At 38.3% G+C, this 27,915-nt stretch overlaps 2 protein-coding genes across 8 annotated transcripts; one reads left to right on the top strand and one right to left on the bottom strand.

Moving 5' to 3' along the window:
• The first annotated feature begins 413 nt into the window (after nt 1–413).
• LOC105214138 (JNK-interacting protein 1) lies at nt 414–6,072 on the top strand. 2 transcript variants are annotated; one of them, XM_011187385.3, is made up of 5 exons: nt 414–978; nt 1,361–1,770; nt 2,664–3,427; nt 3,502–3,683; nt 3,751–6,072. In XM_011187385.3, the coding sequence occupies exons 1-5, from the start codon at nt 869–871 to the stop codon at nt 3,821–3,823; spliced, it is 1,539 nt and encodes a 512-aa protein (XP_011185687.2). In that variant the 5' UTR covers nt 414–868; the 3' UTR covers nt 3,824–6,072. The 2 variants fall into 2 exon arrangements, with proteins under 2 accessions (XP_011185687.2, XP_011185677.2); XM_011187375.3 differs by having other exon boundaries at nt 415–978; nt 2,643–3,427.
• Nucleotides 6,073–10,362: 4,290 nt separating this feature from the next.
• LOC105214148 (PHD finger protein rhinoceros) lies at nt 10,363–27,801 on the bottom strand. 6 transcript variants are annotated; one of them, XM_054230258.1, is made up of 10 exons: nt 27,683–27,801; nt 27,305–27,608; nt 26,431–26,611; nt 25,542–26,367; nt 24,654–25,478; nt 24,334–24,528; nt 24,058–24,274; nt 23,785–23,974; nt 23,128–23,684; nt 10,363–22,963 (listed from the first exon to the last, which is right to left on the bottom strand). In XM_054230258.1, the coding sequence occupies exons 5-10, from the start codon at nt 25,130–25,132 to the stop codon at nt 12,428–12,430; spliced, it is 12,174 nt and encodes a 4,057-aa protein (XP_054086233.1). In that variant the 5' UTR covers nt 25,133–25,478; nt 25,542–26,367; nt 26,431–26,611; nt 27,305–27,608; nt 27,683–27,801; the 3' UTR covers nt 10,363–12,427. The 6 variants fall into 6 exon arrangements, with proteins under 6 accessions (XP_054086233.1, XP_054086234.1, XP_028897623.2 ...); XM_054230259.1 differs by having other exon boundaries at nt 26,431–26,592; XM_029041790.2 differs by lacking the exon at nt 26,431–26,611 and having other exon boundaries at nt 27,170–27,608.
• Between the last annotated feature and the right edge of the window lie 114 nt (nt 27,802–27,915).

Below are 27,915 nucleotides of genomic sequence, written 5' to 3'. Positions count from 1 at the left end.
CAATTTGAAATTTTGCGCTCTATTCCTTCGATAAGTTCGTCTCTTTATTGTTGTAAACAGAGCGCACTCAGTTCTGGTTTTTGGCCCTCTTGAGCCACAGCAAAAGTGACAGTTAAATTTCCAAAAATCAACCCCAAACAACCCCTGAGACACAGCTGAACACATGTCGTACATGTGGTGGGGGGCGAAGTGGTGTTACCACCGTTGTAAACAAAAAACAGCAACGCAAAAAGGTGAACACACAACAGTACGTGCGCGTGAAATTGCACCACCGCCCGCAACACCCTACACCGCGCTTGGCCCAAACCCGATTTAACGGTTTGACAGTTAAATTTCCCTTTTCAACTGCCACTCTGAGTACGGATACCCGCCGCTCTTGTTTCGACACCCCGCAACACTTTAGTCATCGAAGTCACTTCCAAGGCGCTCACCGTCTCTGCCATGGACATTTGCTGCGACCCAAACGAAGTGGAAGCCAAATCAGCCGAACGACAAGCAGCCAACAAAAGCGAAAAGGAAATTATCGATCGAAGAGTGAAAAAGTCATTCGACGCCTGATTTGCTCTGGCAAAGAGGGCATACAAATCCGTTTTTTCGCAAAAATTCGCTTAAATATTTAAGTAATTCTACAAATTGGAAGTGAAGAATTTGAATTATCGCAAATACAACGATAAAAGTGTGTGCTAAGTGTGGCTGGTATGCTGTTTTTGTGAGTGTTGAATGTGTAAAAAATTTATTGAATTACTAAATCTGGTGTTCAGCAAAAACCTCAGCCCGCACACACACACACACACACCAGGAAGAAGAAGTCCATAATATTAATAGAGACACAGACAGCAGCGTAGCGTAGAGTCAACGTAATAGCAGCATGGCTGACAGCGAGTTCGAGGAGTTCCACAGGCCCATCTTTGAGCCACATCAGATCCAAACATATATGAGCCCTGGCCAAAAGAAAAATAACGCCCATACCTTCTATTCGTAAGTAATTCTAACAGTGAAACAAAAACATTTATGATTGCAAAGTGCTAGCGGATGTGCGAACATCCAGACATAGCGGGGCTCTCGAGAACCCTTAACAAGTGCAGCTTAAAGAGCACGACTCATCCGCTGTTGAGGCGCGTGTGTGCGTATGTTTGCAGTGTTTTGACATATTTTTTATATCGTCCACGTCTTAAGTGTTGTATGTATGTGTGTATGCGTGTGTACTTGTCTCAATGCGTGTCTTCCGTGTGTGAAAAATCAATTTGACTACATAATTCTTAAGCAGAAACTCTTAAAATCACAAACGACTCACCGGCATACGCTTTGATTACATATCTAAGTGTAAATTATACACTTCTATTACTTCAATTCTCTGCAGCCTAATACCCAATGACGAGCTCGAAGATTCACCATCGTCGAAAAGTGATGCCTCCGATCAGGAAGATGCCGGCGGTGGGGAACTTTGCTGTGAATCTATAAAACTACAACGTCAGGTGGAAGATGATGAAATCGGTGATGGACTCAAGGTGGTCTCACTCTCTTCGGATGGTTCGTTGGATACAAATGACTCCTTCAATTCACATCGTCATCATCCGTTGAATCATCAGGATGCGATTGGTGGTCTGGTGGGCATTGGTACCGGTGCTGGCACTGGCAATACAACCGGCACAGATTGTGTAATTGGCTCGCAATTGTTACTTTCACCCAATACAGCTGCTGCAATTGGTGCCACCCAGCAGCAACAACGACGTAGACGAAAATTACCGGAAATACCAAAGAATAAGAAATGTAAGTTGCGTGGTAGTGGTAGCCAGTTGTACCTACATTCATATGTCTATAATGATCATAAGTGTTTAACTGTTAATTGCTTGTTAACTGTTTGTGTACTTAGAATTTGTAGTTTAAAGTTGTAGTTGACATGCCATTACATCAACACTAAATACACCAGCAAACTTATTGACAGTTATTGAAAGTAACTGTTAATAGGTTCCAAGGGCTCCAACTGAGTTTCCGATCTCGTTAAGTAGTAGGTTCAACAAATTCTAAGTGAGAGATTCTAAACTATCCAGCCGAGAGCTAAGAGAATATTTTTTCTGAAACCGGAAATGAAAATTGCAAAGTGCTATCTTTCGATCCTTAGTATCTTCTACTCTATACTTTTCTTTTAAACCTACACTTTAAGGTTCACAATATTATAATCTATAGGATCTAACTTTTTTCATTCTATCTTTCGGGTCTCATTTGGTATAATAAACTTCCTTTAACACTTTTATTGATGTCAGCAATCAATACCCCTGAAAGTATATAAGTTCGATAATTCACAATTGCTTACCACATGGTGAAAAAGAGCAATCTAATGTTCCCATATCCTGCAACCTTACACCAAACAATCTCATACTACTCAGGGTTAAAATATGTTATGACCGTGACAAGATTCAAATGTCAATAATTTTCCTAAAAAATAATTAAATTTTAGTAATTATAAAAAAAATTTCACCACAATATATTCGTACTCACCACACTTTGTAGTCATTTGTTCATTAGATCATTTTCATTTCATTACAACAAAATTTGCATCAAATCGTATCATTTGCACCAATTGGAGACGTTTGTAATTTGTAGTGAGTTTTTAATGTGCTCCTCGAACGCATTCGTTGCAGCTTCCATTCTACATCTTTTAGGTGGGGGATATGGGCAGACCACACTGGCTGATGAAATGAACAATGGACGCAATCAGTTGAATGACAACAACAATGCCATCACAGGCAATACAATTAATGGCAATACGAATAGTTTAAATGGTGGCACGAACACAGCACGAAATAATCAACGCTCATTTTTGACACTCAAATGTGGTTATCTCTTGGATGAGGACTCTAGTCCCGATTCCGAACGTCTACAGAGTTTGGGTGATGTGGATAGCGGTCATAGTACAGCACATTCACCAAATGATTTCAAAAGTATGTCACCACAAATCACTTCCCCCGTTTCGCAATCACCATTTCCTCAACCATTCGGTGGTGTGCCCTTCTCTCAACTCGAAATGCTCGAGGCTACACATCGTGGCTTACACAAGTTCATACCTCGTCATCATGATGAAATCGAAATTGAAATCGGCGATGCTATTTACGTACAAAAAGAAGCGGACGATTTGTGGTGTGAGGGTGTAAATTTGCGCACTGGTCGACAGGGTATTTTCCCCTCGGCATATGCGGTTGATTTGGATTACAATGAGTTCGATCCGACGGTGCAACAGGTGAAGAAAGAGCGTTATCTGCTCGGTTATTTGGGTTCGGTAGAGACATTAGCTCACAAGGGAACCGGTGTTGTGTGCCAAGCAGTGCGTAAAATTGTTGGTGAATATGGAAATTCACCAGCTGGTCAAGTGTGCATATTGGAGGTGTCGGATCAGGGTTTGCGTATGGTGGACCGATCGGGACCAAATGTGAGTTTTTGGCTCTTGAATGTAGAAAAATTCTAAAATTGACTGAGTTTTGTTGTCTTTTGGTTTACTTACAGAAGAAGGACAAGAAACCCTGCATCGATTACTTCTACTCACTAAAGAATGTCTCGTTCTGCGCATTTCATCCACGTGATCATCGCTTCATTGGCTTCATAACGAAACATCCAACGGTGCAACGCTTTGCTTGTCATGTCTTCAAGGGCTCGGAATCTACACGACCCGTTGCCGAAGCGGTTGGGTGAGTTAATACTTAAATTTAGACAGTTAAAAGAAATCTTAATTAGTTTTCTTGTTTTCCTTTGCAGTCGCGCATTTCAACGTTTCTATCAGAAGTTCATAGAAACAGCATATCCGATTGAAGATATCTACATAGAGTAAGCTGTAAGCTATTCGTAGGGACTGGTTCATAAAATGGATGCGCTGTGCTACTGCATAGATATTGCTAGTGCTGGTTTGTGGTTTACGCTTATTTTCCCTCAAACACACACACGTTAACATAATTAAAATGAAAAAACAAAAAATGTTGTCTTCAACAATTATAAAATGAGTACTCGTAGCCGGGTAGCATGTACTCATTCAAGCTCGTGTTTATTTAAAGAAAATAATTAAATTATATACATATAAAAGAGTAAGTAAAACCAAAAGAAAAATTATAAAATTTAAAATTATTCCAAATGAATTGAGTAACAACAATTACTTAGGAGTATAATTAGTCATAGTCAGGCGCATTCGTGAAAACACCTCACCCGTTGTATTGAACCAAATAGATTTTTTTAGAGATTTGCAGTTGAAGATGTAGGCTAAATTGAAAAAAAAAATCACGAAAATAAAAACTATTTGTAATGTTTTCATTTTCTTTGGAGGAGCTTTCACACTGGTGATTGGACAAAAATTACATTAGAACAAGTGTCGAAGTTCTGATAATTTTTTTTCTCATAATAAAATTTTTATTTTTAAAGCGGTTCTAACAGACGGTTCATTAAAAATAACTATCAAATAACGTATATTTTAACTAAATTGTTTTTGAGTTTCTTATACTATCTTTAATTTGATTATTTTCATAAATTGATAGCTTTCAAAGTACTACTTAATTACCTCATTAATTAAGAATTTCCAAAATATATTTTTGATAAAAATCATTTTTGAAGAATTTATGAGCTTTTAGAGACAATTTCAACGTTTAAAAATCATCTAAAATTATAATTTTACTCTAAATTCGCTATAAACACAGGTAGTTTTTTAAATTTTTGTATAAATTTTTTAATTTTTTTTTTAGAATTATTTTTCAATGTTTGACTAAGCAGTAAAATAAAAACCTGAAATTATTATCCTCAACTTAAAAAGGAAAAATTTCCGAATTTACAGTTATATACTTATATCTAAGTTGAAATAAAAGTGTCAATCTCTACTTTCCCCCCACTCGCATACATTACCGTCCGCGCTTATGTTAGAAATTCATTAGAATATTTCATTAATAACTAAATAAATATTAAATAAGTTGTATATTTATTAATAATTTAAATTAATTTATTATAAATAAGCAAATAAATATTAATATTGTGTGTTAATGTATGTTTCTAAGTTCTTACTGACTATGATTAGTTGTAAGCTTCCAATTTCTACTTAAGCTGCTAGTTTAATAACAGTTAATAAATATTTTTGCAATATAACTACAGAAATGAAAATCAAAATGCTTTTTTTTTACAATAAACCATATATTATTCAAATAATTTTTTATTAAAAAAAAATTTTTTAACAAAAAAAACTTAAGGCAATACGCAGAATGCTCATTTATTAAACATTTATTTCATGAAAATAATTCAAATACTTAATTTTATTTTCAGTACTTGAGTAACTCAAACAAGTGTAAATAGTTTAGGTAATGTGAGAGAAAAAAGTTGGAGAAATAAGTCGAGATGCGCGCTTTAAAAATGAAATAAAAGTGAAAGAAAATTGAAAAAAAACGTTTAAATGTATTTAATGTTTAAGTAAGGAAAAGTGATGCGAAATTGTGAGCTAAGCATGTTTAAAATCTATTTTTTTAAGCAAACTCAAGACACTTAATGAATTGTTGATTTTTTTTTTTCGAAAACCAAAACATCTATACACTATTTAAAAAAAATATACTCGTATATACACCAATTTTCAAGAACTCAATTAACACCAAACAATAGCAATCAAAAAACTTTCGCAAATCTAGTATGGTTAAAAACATGTTATACATAAGAAAATAGTTAATTAAAAAATCTCCAAAAAAATGTTTATAGACGCATACAAAAATAATTACAGCTAAAGCAGTTTTGAAAAATAGAAAAAATAAAATAAGTTGTAGGTATTCAACAAAATTTTTTTACGTTAAAGCTGAATTGGTTAAATTTGGTTTTTCATATATTAATTTTACAGTGTGCCATAGTTAGGGCACCTTCTTCATTTTAATTTTCGCGCCTTTTATATTAGTTTTTGAATATATTTTTCGAATTAATACAAATCTGAACAATTTTCTTTTCATTTTAAGTCACAAAAAATATTTAAAAAATTTAATTTTTATTATTCTCACTTATCGCATTTATTTTTGGCAATAATGTAGCTCAACTTAATTTCCCTGCTATCAAATGCACAAACACGTACACACACACAAAATGCATATATGTATCTAAAGCTCACACGAATTGTTGACGACTCAAAAAGTGAAAAAAATAAAGTATAGCTTTCGAAAGATTTGAAGATTGTAAGTCTAATTTGTTGATATTTGTAGAAACGGCAAAACGATTAATTATAAATCAACTAAATTTAGAAAAAACATGAATTATATGCGATTACATACATACACATACATGAATACACATTTCTAATTAAGTCAATAAACGAAAATTTCTTCTGTGAAAAACAATAAGGAATAAAACAATAACACAAACACACACATAAACACATATAAATATATATTTATTAATATACATTTGCAGTACTTACGAGTATGTTACACTCACAGTTTCGATAAATAAAAATCAGTTACATGCATAAGTATTATTATTACATAAACTACTAATAAATATATATATATATACAAATATATATTGTAAAAGAAATAAAGAAAGTAAAAAAATGAGAATAATATATAAATAAATGTATATACATACGTACATATACAATTATGAATTTCGAACTGCATTTTTCATATAGTTTGGAGTCCCCAGAAATTTTGGATAATGCGCAGAATGCTGGGGGAGTTTATGGTAAGATCCCTTCGATTCCGAGTAAATTCAAGATGATCCTGTAATGATTTTTTTGTTCTGCCTCTCATATTATCAAAAAATATAGATAATGCAACTATATCGGGTATTTTCAAAGTAATCATAACTATTTTAAAAAAATCCGTTCCCTAATGAAATCCTTTGATGATCTGTTCTATGATGTATCATTGGTTTTTATAATTTTTTGTTACAAAATTTAACGTGAAGATATTCTCAAACTAGTAGAGTTCCCTGACATAAGTATTATATCTTTCAAGTCTATTTGGATTCTCAAAACTACAGAGTAATCGAATAGATTATCTCATTTATACTGTAGTCAAATCAGTATAAGACCATTCTATCTAATATCTATGCCAAAATTGTGGAAATTGATACTAGGAAAGATGACTTATAGATTATAAATGTATTCAGGAAGGTATAAATATACTAAGAAGGTATGCACTGTTGAACTGATGTTCTCTCAGCAACAGAAATAAAATTGATTAAAATGTATTTTTTCCTTTAGAGAGTTCTAAGCCATAAGGATATTGATGTACGACACCCAGCCTATAATTAATAAAAAAAGTTTTAAACAGAAGGTCTTTCATTGATGAGCATTTACTAATACAGTGCAACTGCTCTAACTCGAATCACTATAATCCACAAAAAAGCTTCGAGTTAGAGAGACTACGATTAAAATATAAAAATTAAAAAAAAAACCGGCAATTATAGATTTATACACAGTTTTATTTATTTACTTCGTATAAAGTTTTATTTAAATATGTTGAAACATGTCTTCTGTAATATTGTTTGTCTCTTGACGTCTGTATCTCATGCTTTTGTTACATAATTTATGAAATCCGTTAGAGTAATATCATATTTTTTATTCTCCTCCCTACGATAAAATTTTTAAAATTTCCCCTCGATAGTAAAAATTGAATTTTATATTATGCCCTGGCCGAAAAGTTCGATTTATGGAAGGAAACTTGTATGAAATTTGACTTCTATTGCCAATTCAAAATTTCGAGTTATGGAGAACTTCGAGTTAAGGAAGTTCCACTGTAGTTAGTTTATAGTCTTTCGAATATCTGTCAATCTTTTTTAATGGCATTCAGTAAACCCTCCTTCCAAATTAAACCACATTTGTGTTTAATATTTTTGCATAAATTATTCTATTTTCTATTTATATTACAAATTAAGTTTCTGTACACACTTTTCATTCGATTCTAATCGGTCTTAAGCTATTTTCCAATTTGTGATTTCAATATCTTCGGTTTATAACTATATTAATATCAATATCCATAACATATTGATCAATATTTTCAAGTGGATTTCGTATTTATTTTATATTATTTAACATACTTTCAATAAAAATACATACTATATACAGTTGCCGATCTAAATTAAGTTGTATTATACTGCTAACAGCGTGTCTTGTGTAACTATTTTTCATCAATCTATACAAAACGGATGTACTAAATGTATTGAATTCGATACTTATGATAGATATGGTAACTTTATTTTTATTTTTTGTCTATATCTTGCCGTATTTCATTGTTATGGTTTAATTAATTTTTTATTACTTATTTTTTAATAATTTTTAGCTGAAAACTTTATACAAATAGCATGTAAAAATTTATTAATTCTAGTAATCAATAATTATATAGACTGTTTCCGTAGTTAAATAGATTTATATTATATTTACATTTGGTGGTTATATTCAAGTAAGAAAAATATAATATTTTGTTTATTTTTTAATTTTTCTTCCTTTATAATAAATATAAATAATAATAAAATTATGTTTTTTTATTAAACATATATGCTTTAATTAGATTTAAAGGCTTATTTTAGAGGTTCTTCGAGCAACTTTATTTTTTTATTATGTCAAGTTGTTAATGTATGTGACTTGTTATTAATAATTCTCCTAAGTATTACGGAAATTAGCTACTATTGTATAATGCGCGCAATTAATATTTTAGTGTTTAATAATTATTATACAAATTTATTATAATTTTTAATGTTATTAAAAAATTATTTGTTGCCAGAATTTTAGTAAAATAAAATTTAATATTATATAATATCAAAAATATAGTTAAATGTTTAACACCAGACTCCTCCTCCTTTGAACTAAGGAAACAATAAATTATGACAATATTTTTAAATACATATTAATATTAATTTGTTAAAACTTATATTTTTGATTATTATTGTTAAATTAAAAATTTTAATTGAATTCAAGCTTTAATAGAAAATTATATATTTTGAAGTATTTCATTAATTTTATAAAAGTAGACTGTATATGATTATTCCTATTCATAATATATAAATGTATATATACACCATTTGTTGTCTTTGCTAATATAATATTATCTACTAAATCTGTTAGCACTAGCGTGTAACTATGTCTATTATAGCAATCTACACAATAATATATTCAAATCTTTTTTAAAAATATATATTTTACAACAACTACACTTTGATGTACAAATATACATACAGCTGTAAGTATTACGGAGCTTCTGAACGACAAGCAGATAACACCGTCGTCAGTCTTACTTTGCATAATTACTATTAATTAATTCCTCTTTTACCTTACTATTGTTAACACTAGAGAGATAATTGACGATTGTACGAATTTACAGGCAACGACTATTTACAAATAAATAGCGCTGCATTTATGAATATGCTATCAAATGTATATCCTTTCATGAACTCCGTTTTCTAGCGAACTTTCAAATTATGTTGTATGGTTTATTTAAATATTTTTCAATATGCGTGACGTTTCGAACACACAATCGGCATAATCAACAACTACAGAAAGAAGATAAAGACAATTACACCACCTTAATGAGGTATCCAAATACTCTCTCTTATTGAATTCAATCGAATAAATTTGTTCTCCAGAGAGCAAAACTGAAAATAGCGAATCGAAATCTTCAGAACGCGTAACAATAATGGAATCTAAATGTATTACTATATAATTATCCAGATCGCTACGAGAAAAATATAAAAATCCCCACTTACTTCATGTGGACACACCTCTTGGTATGACTATCATGAATTTGTTTCAATTCATATCAAACAACTCTAGAAAACATTTACTGAAGTTAAATGACCAAAAAATATTTCAGAATTTTTGTGCAACAAAACCTTAATCCTTCGACGAACAAAAACTCTTAAATTGACTTACCCAATGTTATAAATAAGGAACGGAGAAGCGAAGCAGACACCTGCTCTACATATGTGCTCCCAAAATTGTTGTGCAAAAACCAACCTTTAAGCCAAACAACTTAAACTTAAAGATATAGACAAAACCATACATAGTTGTGTTTGTATTAAAATTGACGAAAATTCACCTTTCCCGTTACCCACCAACGTATTACATATGGAAGATACATATGCAAGTACGTACAATTGAGAAAGTGTTTATTAATTTTGGAATATGTTTATTCTTAATATTTTAATTGCTTGTTTTACTTAAACATTAATTAGTTTCAGTTAATCAATTAATTAAATTTAATACAATCATAAATTTAATATAATAATAATAATCATCATCATCATTATCAAGTTTCTATTTTTGTTTAAAACTAATTTCTGCGTTGCCATTTGCATACTCTTTACTCTGTATTAATATATAACTATATGTATATATATAATATTAATATATTTTATATGTATATCATATATTTATTTCAGTTTACTGCGGGTTTTTTGGCATTTTATTATTTAATTCTCAACTGTATTAACATTAACTTTCCACTTATTTGATTTAGTTTTTTTTTCGTTTTTGTTTTTGTTTCAATTATACTAAGTTTTCATGTAATGTATGTGTGTATTTGCGTTTTATTTTTAATTTTATTTAATTTTTAATTACTTATTTTGCCAGTTATAAGTATTTTTCATATTATATATACTCTTTATATATAATAATAATTGTTATTATTTTTTACTTATGCATCTAAAACAAATTAAAAATTTAGTAATTGAAAAGTACAAATAAAAACATACTAATGTTGCCACGCTAAACTCATGCCTTACATATCTACAAATTGGTTGGTGTGTACACACATCATACAAACATACGCACTGTAAGGACTAAGTTGTTTTTCTTTTCGTTTAATTTATTATTATTTTATTTTATTTTTTATTTTTTTTTTATATATTTTCTAACTGCTAAGGGCTCCTTCCTTTGTTCTAAACTAATACGACGGCGACTTTTGTTTAACAATGTTTTTTCTTTTGTTTTTGTTTTTTTTTTTCTCTAATTATATTTATAATATTTTACAAATATTTTATATGTTGTGTTGTATGTATGTATGTCTATGTGTGTGTATATTACAACGACGCATTTAAGTGTTAAGTGTCATTTAGTTTAAAATTTGGAGCATTAGTTTAGGACCCAAAATATACAAATGGTATTTAAAATTTTTTTATTCTAAAAAATCGTTGGTGTAGCGTGTATTAGTGGTTGTGCCAACACACTAAACATGCGAAACCAAACTGTGGACATCGATCGCTCAGTATGATGTTTATCACAAAGGAAATTAGAATAAACTAAAACTATGTAGAACCTGCATTGGACACAATATATGTGTGTGGGTTTCTGTGTGTGTGTGTGATCATATGTTATGCCGCCTCAGTCAAACAAGTCAATTTTTCAGTCTAATCTAATGTTGCTGCAATGCGACTTATTAACATACATACAAACATTTCTCGAAATAAGTTCACCAAAAAAAAACGCATTTATTACATACATATATTTAAGCAAGGAAATGTACAAATCGAGAAAGGCAATTTTTGTTCATAGAAATTCTCACAAATATTAAAAAAAAAAAAAAACAATTTTTTTTATTTTAATTAAATTTGATTTTTGTTTGAGTTAAAGGACTTAGTTATCGGCGAGTAAAATCATCATATAACTAAATGTTGCGACTTTAAATAAAATTATTTATAACAAAATATGAACATAATATACAAGTTGTAATGTACAATGTTTCTTCTTGCGGAATATCATGTCACGGAACATTTCAATACAAAGAAAATTTACGCTCATCACATAATCGAGCTTACACGCGCTTGCTTATGTAATCTAATTGTTTCAATAAATATAAAAATAATTTTTGCTAATAAAATAATTCAACCTAAAAATATACATAATGTTTAATAGTAAATAGTATCTATTTTACGAATTAAAATTTCATTTTAAAGCATTTATATATGCATGTATATGCGTGAAACCAAGCGATTTTTGACTTGCTGTGCACATTTAATGAAGAACAACATGGCCGCGAGGGAGTGGTGTGTGTGTGTGTTTGTCTGCCTGTCTGTGTCCCAATCAAGTAGTTAAAAGGTTAATACACGTTAAAATGCGTTTGTTTTTCTTTTTTTTTTTTGTAATTTTTTCCAAATAAAATTTATAAAATAAAATGATGTTTGGCTGTGATTCTTATTGTTCTTTTGATAAAATTCTGACATATTATACACTTTTTTTTCCTAAAAAACATACTAAAGAAAACTGTTTAATTATAAATATTAAAAGAATTAAGCTCCAACACTCAATCTGTACGTTTCGCTACACTGGGAGCGAGTTTTCTGCTCTATGTTTAGCCTTATTTATTCCTTTGCACATGCGCCCACTTTCTGTTCGTTTACTAACTAACTACATATATCTCTATATATATATATATATTACTAATGGCGCCCACTAAAACCGCTGATGTTGTTTGAGTGGGGACCAATTTCGTGATTATCATCTGACTTCGCAGTCTTTGTTCAATGGAAGTAAACCACTATTACTGTTGTTATTGTTGTTGTTATTATTATTATTGTTGTTGTGACTATTGCTGCTGCTATTGTTGTTGTTAGCATTATTAGCTGTATTGTGGCTGCTATTTAGACTACCACCGCTTATACTACTGGCGCTAGCACCACTACTGCTACTGCTGGCACTATGGCTATGACTGTTGCTGTTACTGTTGCCACTACTATGCTCATTGCAGTTAACGGTGAGTGGTGCTATGGGTGCAAAAGCGCTACTCATAGTACCGATATCGCCTCCCATGCCTGTGCTTATCGACATGGCTTCGGCCAGAGAACTCGCCGTGTTGGAGTCGTGCACATCAACACCCTTACACGTGTCGATGACCAGACGCGGGGACGGTGTGCTCGCTTCTTTCGGCGTCGACGAAAGCGGATCGGTTGCTTCGCGATTACTAATGCCGCCGGCAACGTTGACAGTGCCAAAATTATTGAGCACATCGACGGCATTCGGTGTTGCGCGATCGCCGCTAATATTGCAGTTGTAATTTGCTGAGTCTTCACCGGTGAAATCGCTAATGGTTTTTGTTGTTGGCGTGGTGTGAGCAGACGATAATGTTGCCGGTGGCAATGGGTTGATGTTGGTGTGGCCACCTGGTGTTGAAGCGGGTGTAATTGTTGGAGTGGAAGTTGTCGTTGTGGGTGTACGCTTTTCCTTTTTCTTTTTGTTCCCAATGACATAGCCACCACCGTCAGAAGCTCTCGCCAACTTCAAACGTATTGGCGCCGCGTTAATCGGTGGTGTGGACGCTGCTTCAGCGGAGGTGGATCGTTCTGAAAACTCCGGCACATCTGCTTTCCGTTTACCTATGCGTATAATCAGCTTTGGTGGTTCGCCCGGCGACGCGCTAGCCATATTCTCAACAACAGTCGCTGCCATATTCATATCGCCCATTCCAGACGCTGCAGGGTTTTGTTTCTCCTTATTGCGTTTCTTCTCTTTTTTCTCCTTCTTCGGTTTGGAAGACTTTGGTTTTTTAGAAGGTGGCAATACAGAGGTATCTAATAGGCTACTACTAGCACCGCGGCGTGTGCGCTCTTCATCGTCTTCGCCGAAGTCTTGCATAACCATTTTACGATAGTTCATCGACTCGCGGCGATAATCCTCTAACGTGGGCGGGGTGTAATTCGAAGTCAAACGTTTCTTAGGCGGACAGCTAACCATTCGGCGCGACATGTCATATTGATAGCTGTTATCGTACGTAGAATTGCCACTAATCGCCGTAGCACTCGCACTTCCATCGGCTAAGCCACGAATCTTGATCTTTAGTTTCGGCTGAGGCTCATCTTCCGAGCCCTCAAGCGTTTTGCTACGCCCACGTCGCTTGCCAGCACTCGATGCGGCTCCAGTTTTTCCACCGCGCTCATCGGTACTGCCTGATGAACAAGCGCTTCGCCGGCGTCCATCATTACCTAAAACTGTGCTGCCATCATTCAAATCATTAACTGTATCCATTGACCGTAGTTCGCGTCCTGCATTTTTCTTAGAACGTTTCGAACTTCCTTGCAAGCCCAACTCACTGCCATATTCATCAAGCGTTCCACCCAAGCCATCGCCCTTGCGTAAACTATCAACGGTATTGGTTAAGCCCACGTCGGTCGGCGGCAGTCCGCCAGATGAATCATCCATATTGGTGTCTTTTTGCACCACATACAGACTGAGCAATTCCTTTTTACGCATGCGTCGAGAGTTCATGCCACTGCTGCTGCTATTGCCACCACCACTTGCTGACGCACCACTAACCACACCGGCCGTAATTTGGCTATGAATCGATACGGACGTTTGTACAATTCCCGCAGCGGCCTGTGTCATATTGGTCGTGTGCACACTTATCGATGTACTTGATGAATTGTAGCTGTAGCTGCCGTCAGGACATGCGAGTGGTCCCTTGATTTTCAATTTAAGCTGGTTGTGCGAATCGGAGAGTGAAGCCTTTGTTGTGAGCGTTGTATCCGAATCAATAGATACCTCTTCGGAGGTAGTCTCCATTGACGTCTGCAAGTCAGCCGGCATTATAAGGTCCGGAATGACGGAGGATGCACTGGTGTTAGAGAGACCACTGCCAGTAGCGTTTACATTATTCAACACAGACACAGTGCTCGTGTTTCCAATTAGACTTGACGGCGTCGTACCAACGTTGCCGCTGATGCTGCCTGCTGTCGTGGTATTGCCGCTTGCTGCTGGTGTTAATTGCTTGGTGGAGATGGTTGAACCAGTTGCACGCAACGCCGATTGGAATTCCTTTTCATCCTCCTCATCGAACTCGGGAAGCGTTTGTTCGGCAGCTCCAGAATCGAAGTCGCTCAACAAATTATTGTTGTACGTTTCTTGTGATGCGGATGCCTCGTAAACATTGTAAGTACGCATGTCCACCGGACCCGGCAGCACAGGCTGTACAATGGAATGTAAAAGTGATTGCTGTGTACTGGAGTGATCACAACTGCTAGCATTGTTCGCTTTAAGCGCGTCAGCTAAATGCGATGTGCCACGACTGGCACTACCACTATTATTGCAGTTCACCATACCACTGGCGGTGGCAGAGTTTGTTACGCCGGCGCCAGCACCGCGAACTTTGCAACTGCCATACGCCGATGGACTGGTGTACTTTTGCGCATCGGGCGTAGTCTGTTGGTGTGGATGAGGCAATGCCGCCTGTTGATTACAACGAGCGTCAAATGAACGTCGACGATCGCGCAGCGACTGCAAGTTCTCGACACCCGGTGCTGTCAAATCCTCATCATAATTGAATTCGAATGGCGTACCGACCAAATTGTTCACATAATGAGTATTGCCATCGTGCTGTATCTGCGGGGGCAGCGGTATGACCGCGTTAGCGGCGCTACTGCCACGTCCTCGACCACGACCACGCCCACGACCGCGCGAACCAGCGCCGGTACCACGTGGCGCACGCTGACGTGGTTTGCCCGCCAACGTATGCGTCAATGGATCGTATTTAGGTGGCGGCGGTGGCGGCTTCTGTGGAATGTTTGTGTATTCAGTCAGCGCTTGTTGCTGTTGTTGAGTCTGTTGTTGTTGCTGCTGTTGCTGTTGCTGCTGGTGCATTTGTAATTGCTTACTAAGCAATTCCATTTGGCGTGGCGATTTGCCAGGGGATTTGTGCTGAATTTGCGGCGACTTGTGCGAATTGCGTGGCGTTTGTTGTTGTTGCTGATTGTAACGTGAAGATGAACGCTTAGACGGCGACTCCTTTGTGGGTGAGGTGTTTTGCGGCGTTTGCGCCTGTTGCTGTTGTTGTTGGTGTTGATTAGAAGGCGGCACCGGCATTATGGCTTCGGCACAGGTGTTCATCATTTGATTGTACAACCCAGGCGCTGCGGCGTTATCCGACGCCACACTCATGCCATACTGTGCAGTTTGCGGTTGCTGTTGTGTCACCGCTGATTGTTGGGCATGCATGGCATGTTGATGATGGTGTGGGGAATGATGATCCAAAAGTGATGGGCCACCTGGTGTGCCCACTATGGCCGCTGTTAGCGCCAAGTTATGCGAAGATGATGTGAATGCCGCGCCACCGTATTGAGTTTGCGTCGCTGTGCCAGCCATGGCGGCGTTTGGAACTGTTGTGTTGGGATCATTACTGCGCATACCGTACAGGCCAACGTCATTAGACGGTTGTTGCTGAGCTGTAGTAGTTGTCATCGCAACATTGCCGCTCATACTTGTCGACGTTGGATACATAGCACCGACGGAAGAATTGGGCACAAAAGGCATCTGATTCATAACCGGCATAGCTGCAGGAGTATTGTGAAAAAGACTGACAGATCCGCCGTTATACTGGCTATTACCTTGATTGGGTGTAGTCTGACTTTGTGGTTGCTGGGGCGTGTGCGTCGGTGTTGTTTGCTGTTGATTATAACCTTGATTATAACGCATTATCGAATCGATGCCATTGACCAAAGGCGACTGCTGTTGCGACGGTTGAGGTTGGGTATGCGTAAACGGGATATCGTAACTGTCGACTCTATTGAAGTAGCCCTTATTACAGTTTTGTGCTACCGCTGCCTGTTGCAAGCCCGCTCCCTGAGTGTTAAGCGAGTTGTTACCCACCAAATCCTTCGATTGTAAATGAGGCGGTGGTTGTTGTTGTTGTTGCATAGCATGGCTCACTTGATGCAGGTGCTGTAGGTTTTGCTTTTGCTGTTGCTGATGCTGTAGCTGTTGATGTTGTTGTTGTTGTTGTTGCATTTCCATGGCGCTTGTTTGATCATTCGATTCCGATACCGAACTTGGCGATGAGGAGCGTCGCGCCGCGATCATTTCATTCTCATTCCATAGACGAGTAGCACGCAACGCGTACGGCGATTGCATCCGGGTGTTCTCATCATAATCACAATCAACCACCAACTTGTTATTGTTACCAACACCTCGGTTAGAGCCGGTAAAGTCAATATTGTCCTTGGCAGTTGCAGCGGCATGCAAATCGACAAAATCTGGCGCTCCAGGCACCGCATTAACATTTCCACCCGAAGGATTTGGCATTTTGTTGAAACAACTTTCAGCTCCAGCCTTGAGATTTGCATTGTTAGCGAGTTCCTTTTCGAGGAACGATGTTATCTCTGCCACATCCGGTGGCTGTGGCTGTGTTTGTTGTGACTGCCCATAGCTGCCAGCATGTTGTTGACTTTGCTGCTGCTGCTGCGATTGCTGTTGTTGTAACGGTGAAATTGACACATTGCATATATCGGACGCCACGGTTTTCTCCATGAAACCCACTACCGGCTCGGGGAATGTTAGTGCTCCGAGATTATTATTGCTGTTGTTAGTGTTCGGCAAATTAGTGCCAGCAACAACATTCATGGCACCCATTGCAGCATTCGAGTTCGGTGTTGCATTTGGTGTGGTGGTCACAGAATGCGGTGTTCGGTTGTATGCATTGGAATTTGGTGTCAATGTGACAGGTGGTGCACCCAAGGCATTGCCATCTTTCACCTCATTAATATTTGGCTGCTCACGTGGCAACAACGATCCACTGTTGGCTTTGCTACCATGCGGGGCGAAGAGACAACTGCTTACATCTGCTGCCGCCGTTGCTGCTGCGGCTGCTGCTGCCGCTGCATTTTCCTTTTGCACATGTATAATGTCTTCGGGATCGGCAGCATTATGGAATGGAAATACTGATGGTATGGCTGGTGTGGGAGGTGGCTTCAGTAAGTCGGCTTCCTTAGGCTCATCAGTGCGTATGCGCTTTTTACGCAGCTTCTCAACCAAATTGCGAGTTGCAAGAAAACTATCTTCCTCCGTTAGTTCTTTAGTTGATGGCCCCAAAAGGCTAAGACTGTCAGCCGGCTCATCCAGTACCGAATCAGCGCTCACATTTGCAGTGAATGAGGAAGCTGCACTCATCAAAGCATTCGCAAATGCGTTATGCTGTTGTTGTCTCTGCTTTTGATGTACATTATCTTCCATATCGAGTATCGTATCCACAATCGGTTGATGTCGGCTATTACTGCTATTCATCTCGGTAATGTTCGTGGTGCCCTGGGAATTATCGTCACAATTGTTCTGAGATTCTTGTAATGAAATGTTAAGAGGTGTTGGCGGTATGCTAATGTTGCCGTCGATATTTGATTTTCGTATCGGCGTTCCGCCAGATATGTCGACCACCAGGGCAGGTGAGGACGAAGGTGAGGCTGGTGTTTGTGGTACCGATGTTGTTTGTGCAATTTTCCCAGTCATATCTTGTTGTTGTGTCGGCTGTTTTTCTTGGTGAATATTTTGTGATGGTTGTTGCTGTTGTTGTTTGAGTCGTTCACTACCAGTTGAGTTCGAATTCGAATCCAACTCAATAATTTCTGGCGGTTCGGGCGGTATAACTGCCACTGCCGGCGATGAGGATGACGCTGAGTATTTACTGGCATTAGCCGCCATTTTACGTTCCTCTTCAAGTTCCCGCAACAGCTCCATTTCATTGAGTAGGTGTTGAGTGTGATGTGTATGTTCTTCTTCCGGTGATAGTGGCGGACTTCCAGGTCGGGTACGTCGATGTCTTCTATGTAGACGTCGCCGTCTACGACCGCGTTCATCCGATGCATTCGAGAGTTCATCATCCGATACCGACGTTGCTGGCGATGGTGGGGACGCAGGCATAGGTGCAGCTGGCGGCCGTTCATCGATATCCTCCAAGTCACAAATCTTACTCGATGGTAGCGTCGTATGCGTTGGAGCCGTAGTTAACTCTTCATCAATATCCATTGGTACTTCACCGCTTTCATTTTTCGTATCAATAATAATCTTCGGAGGTTCTGGTGGAATTGTGGGTGTCGCATCAACAATAGGCGTTGGGGTTTTAGTTGACGTTCTCTCTTTGGCATCTAGTTTTTCGTCCACAATATTTGTTGGTAAGAGTGACGCTGGCAGCGTAGCACCAGTGTCGATTGCACCGATCATGGAACTTCTGCTTGCTTCTTGCTCCAATTTATTTAACAGTTTGTCCAACGAACCTTGATTCTTATTCTGATTTTTAGTATTTCCCTGCTGACTCGTAGAGTTTGAGCTATTTGAATTGCTGTTTGAGGCCTTACGCTGTGAGATTTCCTCGGTTAAAGTTAAAACAGTTTTGCTCTTTTCACTCTCACTCTCGGATATGCGATCAGAAGTTGAGGATATTGAGTGTGCCAATGGTATTGCCTTCGGTGACTTTGATTGCATCTTTTGCTCTACCTTTTTATCTGTATCAGACGTTAACTGCGACGGATGAGGGGGCGACGATGGTCCTGACTTCGAGCGACGCATTGCACGAGTACACCTTGAATTGAGTTGAGCCGAAACAGTACCTTCCTCTTCATCATCCACAACAATAGCCGCATCTGTTGAACCTTGCTTGGCCGACGGTTTCTTTGTCTTTTCGTCCACGGATAATTTACGTTTGGTCAATTTCGGCTGTTTAATTTCCGCTGCCGACTCTTCAACAGTAACGGCAATACCACTGCTGCTACTTGTGTTGCTGATATTGCGTCGCAACTGCTTTTGTGGAGAACTCTTGGGCGATTTGGTCGTATTCGTCACAGCGGTAGTATTATTATTCGAAGATGAATTCTGTCGACCCACTGCAGGTGGCTTGTCGATTGATTTACGAGGTGATCGTTTATTGGCGGCGGTTGCGCGAGTTTGTCGTTCTTCCTCCTCAGCAACTTCACTTTCAGCGTCACTGGTGTCACTGCTGCTTCCGCTGTCACTGCTACCATCCGAAGAGGATGAACTAGTGCTACCGTCTGAACCAGAACTTGAGGATTCTGACAACGCTACTGCCACAGTTGACTTCTTGGTAGGAGTTTGCTGTTGTTGTGACGATATTTCCACAGACGTATCCTTGGAGCGACGCCTACTACTTGTGGGAGTCTTGACAGCAGGTGTTACCGTATCTTTCGTAGTAAGAGACGTGCTCTCCCGCACAGACATTCGTCGCATGGGCGGCATGCGGGTACTTCGACCGTCGGGTGTTCTCAATTTACTTTCCTTCTCGTTGCGTTCTAAGCGCTCTTTCTCCTCAGGTATAGCTTCATTTAGGGCAGGAAGTTTACCACTGCTTTTAAGTTGCTCAGCAGCCTTTTTAGCAGCTTGTCTCTGGGGCACATAGGCTACGAGAATGTTATTCGCCTTCAGATCATTTTTTTTAGGTGTCGTTGGAGCACTAGATTTCACAGCATCAACTGTCGGCTGATCGATAGAAAGACGTGAACTTCTCTCTGTAACTGAGGTTGTGGATTTAGCGTTTTGAACATCGACCGTTTTACTGGCATTCTTTTCATCCTTTCGACCTCGACTCGGTGAGTTATACTCATTTTTGGAAGCTTGTTCGCTATCTTTGCTGTCTTTCTGCGCTGATGCTGGAACGGTAACGGATTCAGTGTCGCCTTTTATCTTCGGTGGTCGACCACGCTTTCCAGTTCGCTCTCTTTCTTTATCTTTACTGTTTTCCTTTTCTTTTTCTTTAGAATCGGTTTCAGCAACCTTACCCACACTAGCGCTAACAATTTTATCTTTGGCACGCGTTTTGTCAGACTTATCAGCGTCGTTTTTCATGCCAGCTTCCTTTCCTTTCACCCTCTCACTTTCTTTGTCTGAACGCTGTTCTTTGGCCTTTTCGGTTGTATCACGTTCTGCGATTGCTAACGTGTTCATCGTACCAACTGCTGCTCCAGTAGAAGTCGTGTAAATTCCTGTGGAACGCATATTTTCTGACGCCTTTTTCGCCGCCTGTCGCTGCGGTACAACCAATAAGTCCGCCGTTATCTTATTTTGCCGTTCGATCGCCGCCGCGCTGGTCTTTTTACCTCGACTTTGCACATCAGCAGATGATTTATTTAACCCGCCTGACGGTTGTTTTTGATCCGTCTTCCGCTCAAGTGTTCTTTGTGTGTTCTGACTCTTTGACACTGGCTCTTTCTTACCGCGATTGCTTAAGGCTGTGGATGACTGTTGTTGTTGTTGCAACGTGAATTCCTTAAGTGCTGCCTTCGTGCGTATAGTTTGTTGGTTTTGCGAATCGCTTACATTACTCTCCATAGCCCGTTCGTCCTTATCGACTTCTCCACCAGAGAGGCTCTCTGAATCTGAGTATATTTGTTGAACGATTGACGCCGTACGACCCATCAATGTCGATATTGGGCCAGAATTTGTGGATATCGGTCCACTCGTTCCGTTTGTATTTCTATCAGCAGCCCCCTTTAGTGGCAACAATTCCTCACTTTCGTCGCTGGATGTACTCTCAGAGCCCTTTTGTTGTTGCAACTGTTTGGCCATCTGGGATAGGAAATCTCGTCCACGATTCGCTGCGACCGGAGCCGGTGCTCCTGTTGTTGGCGCAGTGGTTGACGGTGTAGTTGTTGTGCTGAGGCTTGTAGATTTCTTCGGACTAATATTATTTTGTTTTGTTGACTTAGATTGTTGTTGCTGTTGTTGGTGTTGATGTTTGTTGGCAGGTACTGTTCGATTATCTGTTTCGTCATCACTAGAGCTGGACAGCACTGTTGGCGCTGAAGTATCGCCTCGTCCCGTTCCTGTGGCGGCGATGTTATTGCTAACACTTTTTCTCCGTTGCTTCTGTCGCAATTCCGCAGAGCGCACATAACTTTGCTTCTTTTGATTTTGATTTGAAGCTGTCGCAATGGCATGTGTTGCGCTTCCGGCTTTTGCAGTTGATAGTTTTCGAGCTGCTGCTGTTGCGGTTGCTCTTGCGGCTTGCGCACCACTGCCGACACTTGATGTCGATGCAGATGTGCAGGAGCCCGAGTCTGATTCATCATCGGAACCAGAACTGCCCGAATCGGTTGACGTTCCATCTTCCTCCGATGACGAGTCATCATCACCGGAGGTTGAACTCCCTGACGAATTGTTATTTGACGACTGGCTGCTGTCATGCGTGCGTTTTGTCGAGCTTTTAGCTGTGGATCTCTTCTCACCACTGTTAGCGCTTTTCGAACCACGTGAACGCGATTCTGCTGCCGTCGATCGATTATTCGAAACATTACTATTAATTGCGTTACTTTTAGAAGCAGACAGCCGACTTTTCTCCGAAACTGTTGAGACTGCGGCACAACTACCAGCTGCACCAGTTGAACTGCGGCGACTAGAATTGATCTGTTTTTCACTACTCGTTCCTGTTCCCGCTGGCACTGACGTCGACGACGGTGCAACCAAAGAACCGCTCGCTTGTGCTATTGCTATTGCACCATTGTTTAACTTCTTATTTGGCGAGATTTTATTACTATTGCTACTTGTGTTGCCAGAGCTCGAGACATTCGCACTCGAACTGGCCGAATGTGCACTCGTATTGGCATTAGTAATTGCCGTTCCAGAAGAAGAAGAATGTGTATTTTTTCGTTTTGTGGGCGATGTTGATGTGCGCGCACCAGCACCAGCACCTCTCCCTGTACCTTTATTTCCTTTCACATTACCTAAAAGCTTCTCTAAAATGAAGTTAATATTTTGATATTGTGCTGGAATACTTTCACCGCTATTCGATGAGTAAAACCTATCGTACAGCGTTGGACCGTCATTCGCGTAAATAACGGCATTTTTGAAGCTATCATCTAAGTTAGCCTCAATCGCCGCATTGGGCACATTGGAAACACCACTACCAACTTCCCGCAAATTATCATCGCTAAGCACTGAAATTTGCTTGTAAAATACCTGTTCGCGCAGCTTGAAAAGCGATCGTGACAGCTTTTCCCGCCTACTAACCATATAACAAAGATTCCTTACACGCTCCAAATCCTGACGTAAATGTACGACCAACTTGTGATTCTCGAGATCCTGTTGTTCCTGTTTGCGCGCTATCATTTCAACGTCCTCCGACTTGGGTGGAATCAGAGCACGATTGTGCCGCGATTTTCTTTTCAACTTCCAGTAATTGTAAATCGATTCAATGGCATCATCATCCACATCGAACAAATGGCAACTGATGTCCTTAATGTTGACATGTTTATCGAACTCCGCCTCGACTTCCTGTTGACAGAACATTATAAAAGAAAAATTATAATTCAATATTTTTGCTAAAGTAACATTCAAAGATTCAAAAATTATAGTTTAAACTTTCGACATTTATTTGTACAATAATAATTTGGTAACGATACCTAGACAAGGCAAAACAATTTGTGATCTGCACTCACCTGTAGGCGTTGAGCTCGCGCTTGATTGCGTTCCTCCGATGTCATATCAGATTTTCGACTTTTGCGCCGCCGGCAATCGTCCTCATCATTAGCTGCACCATGTGTACTGTTATGTTTATTTGTGCTACTACTGTGGGCACCACTACCTTCCTTCTTCCCTTTACTAACACTATGCTTTTGGCAATATGAACGCAGTTTAACACCATCCTCCGCGTTACCCTCCTCAATAATTGCTCGCATCTCAAGGCCATGTTGAAAAGCGCATGTCACGTGATAAGCGGTTTTACATGTTTTCACCGAACATTGTATGCAAGCACCGACACGTGCTCGACACAAAATGCAAACAAGTGCCCAACGACTCGAGGGAATGCTCGAAATCTTCGTAATTGGTTCCATGCGATCTACACAACCAATGCTTACTTCAGGTATCCACAGCGCACAGGAAACATGCGCCCAATGTTTTCCGGATTTTGTCGATTTCATTGCACCGCCCTTATTCGGACAGAGTACACAATCCGGTGTAATACCCATTGAACATGTCCGACAATGCCATTGTCCTAATTAGAAATATGTAAAATGCAATTAGTTAGTATGTGTGTTATTTAGCAGTTAAATATTGATATTTAATAATGTTGATGCAGTTAGTGCTTTACAAACCTGATGGAATCGCTGTAATACCATAACATGCCTGATGTACGCAAATATTGCATTTATCACAGAATACCATTTCATTCGCTTCCTCAGAGTCGGGAGATCTGCATACGTCACATATAACGTTTTCATCATATTCGATGCCAAGACCTTCCTCATTTTTCAGGATTACCTGTATTTGCTCCCAACATCGTATCTGCAAAGCGAACAAAATAAAAGTTAAATAAAATTACAATATTTTATACTTCCAATCAAATCAACTGTTGAATGAGTACCAACCTCTAATTCTTCGATAACGCGTTCAAATTGTGTTTCCGTTATGGAATAAGCACCGTATTGCGCTCGATCGGAGTTGAGTAATAGGAGCCAAGCTTCATCGACCGGATCAATGTCGTAGGCACATGTATTCTCTGCTTGCGCAACCACATTTGTAAGACAATGTAACTCACTCGAGTACGTATCGTCTTTCGTAATGCGCAGGAAGCGATTTTTGGGACTACAAAAGCAAATGTATGAACATGTGGTCTTCAACTTGAACCATTTGAGAATACTTACAGTTTAAAGTCATGCGCAGGCGGCACTATTGGTTCTGGCAGCACGTAAACGGTGGGCTCTGGCAAAGAATCGGGATTTACAGGCACCTGCACACCCTTTTCCCACTCTTGCTTCCACTGATCGTTTACAACGAGATACTCGTAATTAGCCAAAGGCTCTGAATCCGGCAATTTCATTGCACTAATGAGATCCTTACTGCAAGTAGAAATTAAACAATTATACATTAAAGTACTAAACATAACCTCAAATAATTTATTTTCCAATTGGAAATCATGCAACATAAGTCATACATAGTTTGAAAGTATATCCTTAATACATACCGATAGAGTTCGGCTGGTGCCTCCGTTGAGCTTCGATTGTAAATACTTGAAATTTTAATATCTGCCACTGAACGCGGTTGCCACGCTGCCGCCGAGGACGAAGAACCCTGGCTGGCCGCAACCTTAGCACTTGTGGAGGCTAATGCCGCCATTTCGTCGGGTATCAAAGCGACTACGCAGTTTTGCTCATTTTCAGCATTGCTATTGCTTATTGAAGAAGAGGCGGTAAATGGTAAACTTAGAGGTACACTACCTACTACGCTGCCACTATGGCTGCCACCATTTCCGCCACCGCCACCACCACTGCCATTGAGCCCACTTCCTACACCGCCTCCGCCACTTCCGGCACTCCCACTGCCATTGCTTACTCCACCTCCATTGGGCGGCCGACCTTTGCGTCGCTTCGTTGGCGGAGGTTGTGGATCAACGTCGAGTCTTTGATGATGTTGATGATTACCGCGTTTACCTCTTTGTGACATCTTTCATTGGTAACAGTTGATTTCTATTCGCTCAAGTGAACTCAAGAAAAGAACAAATTACTCAACGTTTTACGTATTTTAGGAGAATAAAACTAGTAATTAAATTGTCACTTTTTACACCGCTTTAATTGATGTGTTTTTGGGCACAACATTAAATTATTTTGTTGTGATTTTCTATTTGGTTTGGTGACTCCTAGTAAATGGTGCTGTTTATATTTTTAATTTTTGATTGCTTTATGCACTAACGTATAGTTGCTGGATTTTATTGTGATTGGGTAAACACTACTATATCTTTGAAAGTGTTCTCTTTTGCACTTGTATATATGTATAATTTTTAGTATTAGACCTGCAAATAGATTAATTATTATTGTATTACAAATATCAATTTGAATATGGCAAGTAGACTTACTACATGCTTAAATCCTTAAGTGGCTAACCAAATGCTGTCTTTGCTGTTGCTTCAGTTTTTGCTGGTAATGAGCATGTGGCACAGGTTGTACACTGGTCCCCACTTTTATTGATAATGTATGTGTTAATATTTTTGCGTTGGGATTCGGAATTTTAGCCACTTTACGTATGCACGTACGATAGTGGCGGGGCGTTAAGTCTCGTACACGTCGTCGCAAGCGTCGGGAAAACATGGAGCGAGACGCTGCTTCTTGTCCGTGCCCGTAGCGCGCCACTTTGATGAATTTTTAAAACTGCTCCAACAAAGCTACAGTTTTACTTTTAACACGTCCCGCCCACTTGAACTATTCAAGAAGAGCGTTAGTGTTTACCAAGTTGTAGCAAGGCAATAATGCCGCTGACTAATGACCATAGAAATGGTACGATGTATGTTGGTTATGATATTGTCTTTGATATTACTATTTGCGCGTATATATTAACATTCACGTTGCGATTTTCGGTAAGTTACAGATAACACTTTAATCTGATCTCAGTTAGACTGGGTATTGCAGCTAATCGGATAATGTATATATTATTGTTATTGGTTAAATTGTTCTTAGTACCGATTTATCGCCTTCTTTTAGAATGAGTTTTCGTCTTTATTGTGCATCAGTTTTCGCAGTGTGTATTTTGTGTATATTTTCTTTTGTTTTTCAAGATCTCCTTGCACTTTGGAAAATATCTAATGGGTTTACATTTTTCGAAAGTCTCAAATACGTTGTATCCATCAAATGGTATAATTCAAAATTGTTAGTCTTTTGTTGACCTTTTGAATTTACATTATATACCTGATTTTGAAAAGGTTAAATATAAAAATAAAATTATTTTTTTAAGAAATCTCTGCGCTTTACTTTGATGCCTTGCACTGCGTTTATGTTCTTCGCTATTCGTCTTTTCGATTGATATCTACTTCTTGCTCACTCTTTCCTATTCACTCTCTCACTCTCGCATTCATGCATAAATCACTTGGTGCACCGTTCGATTTCCACTTTATATACTATGCTTTGGAAGCGCTGCTCATAGAGAATAAAACTAAAACCACGATGGAGAAACACAATCAGGTGGAGCAGAAAGCTCTCCAAATTGATTCTCCTTTTCATCATTTAATCCTTTTTTATATAATATCATTCAACTAATTACATGCAAATAAATTAATAGTTTACACTGTTTTTGTTTTTTCTCCACATATTCGTTGGCCCGTGCCTTCCTCAAATTCGCCGGGATATTCTATAAAATGCATTATTTCACCAACAGATGACACTAATAATACACGGCGAATTCCGCACAATTGCAAAACTAAATACACTGCAAAACCACATTAAGCGCACTAGTCGTCGCCCACGAACCCCGTCATACACACGTGTGAGTGAATGGGATAGTCACATATGCGGTGATGTCTTTTGGTAAAATTAAATGGTAAATTTTTGCTCGTATAGAGTACATGCAATATATCCACGACATGAAAATAATTTTATACAAAATCTTACATTCACCACTAAATTAGGCCACCGATTACCAACACCATTTTAATTTCAAATCTTTTATTCTTAAATATTTATTTGCGAATATATAATGCGAAGATCACAATACTTTTTCTATGCTGGTGCCGTTTCCTACTTGTTCCCTTTTTTGCGAATAGCTACAATCGAAAGCTAAGAAAATTAACTTTTGCCGCCGCAATTTCTCATCGTACACATTTTCATTCACTACACACACAACTTTTACCATTTTTTAATGCGCAAAGCGCACCTTTGTTTTAGTTTATATTTTTTTACACGAAATTCGATTAATTCACACCGTAGAAATTGCTTTTCTTCAATTTCTTTTATATTTACAAGACGTCGTCGCCATTATTAATTTTTCGACACTCCATTTTTACTTCGCCTTAGCCACTTCTTCGCTGCACTTGCCGTTCCTTCTATAAGCCGCCAGATGGCTAATCCAACACTCTTAAACTCAATGCATTATTGTGAATGAAATCAATCAGTGATGTGATTGTTATCTTCGCAGACATCTCTCGTAATGGGAACTTGAATTGTACGAGAAAACAATATCTTATCAGATTAATAACCATAAATAAAGTATGAGTATTTGGGCACATACGTAATAGCTCAGCTTCAGTTTGCTCTATTTACAATATGCATGAAAAGCATAAAGTCACTAAAAATTGTCTTTATAATAAACTATAGAAATAAAAATTTATTAATCCCAAAATATTTGAATATACAGTGATGATCACTTAAAATGATGATTTTCTCAATCATTAAATATGGTTTCAACATTAAATAACTTAGAAAATTTAAATAATATCAATTCATACTGTTTATTTTTTATCA

This window comes from Zeugodacus cucurbitae, chromosome 4, assembly GCF_028554725.1.
Source record: "Zeugodacus cucurbitae isolate PBARC_wt_2022May chromosome 4, idZeuCucr1.2, whole genome shotgun sequence".
Taxonomy (NCBI): Eukaryota; Metazoa; Arthropoda; class Insecta; order Diptera; family Tephritidae; genus Zeugodacus; species Zeugodacus cucurbitae.
Note: the sequence above shows the minus strand (reverse complement) of the source record. Positions and strands in the feature narration are given on the sequence as shown.

Bases quoted from the DNA above. Each gene is read 5' to 3' on its own strand.
- LOC105214138 (XM_011187375.3), top strand. From the start codon at position 869: ATGGCTGACAGCGAGTTCGAGGAGTTCCACAGGCCCATCTTTGAGCCA. The intron at 979-1,360 runs GTAAGTAATTCT...AATTCTCTGCAG, and splicing joins AACGCCCATACCTTCTATTC to CCTAATACCCAATGACGAGC. The intron at 3,428-3,501 runs GTGAGTTTTTGG...GTTTACTTACAG, and splicing joins TGGACCGATCGGGACCAAAT to AAGAAGGACAAGAAACCCTG.
- LOC105214148 (XM_029041790.2), bottom strand. From the start codon at position 25,132: ATGTCACAAAGAGGTAAACGCGGTAATCATCAACATCATCAAAGACTC. The intron at 23,975-24,057 runs GTTGGTACTCAT...TTCGCTTTGCAG, and splicing joins GCGTTATCGAAGAATTAGAG to ATACGATGTTGGGAGCAAAT. The intron at 22,964-23,127 runs GTGAGTGCAGAT...TTCTGTCAACAG, and splicing joins CGCGAGCTCAACGCCTACAG to GAAGTCGAGGCGGAGTTCGA.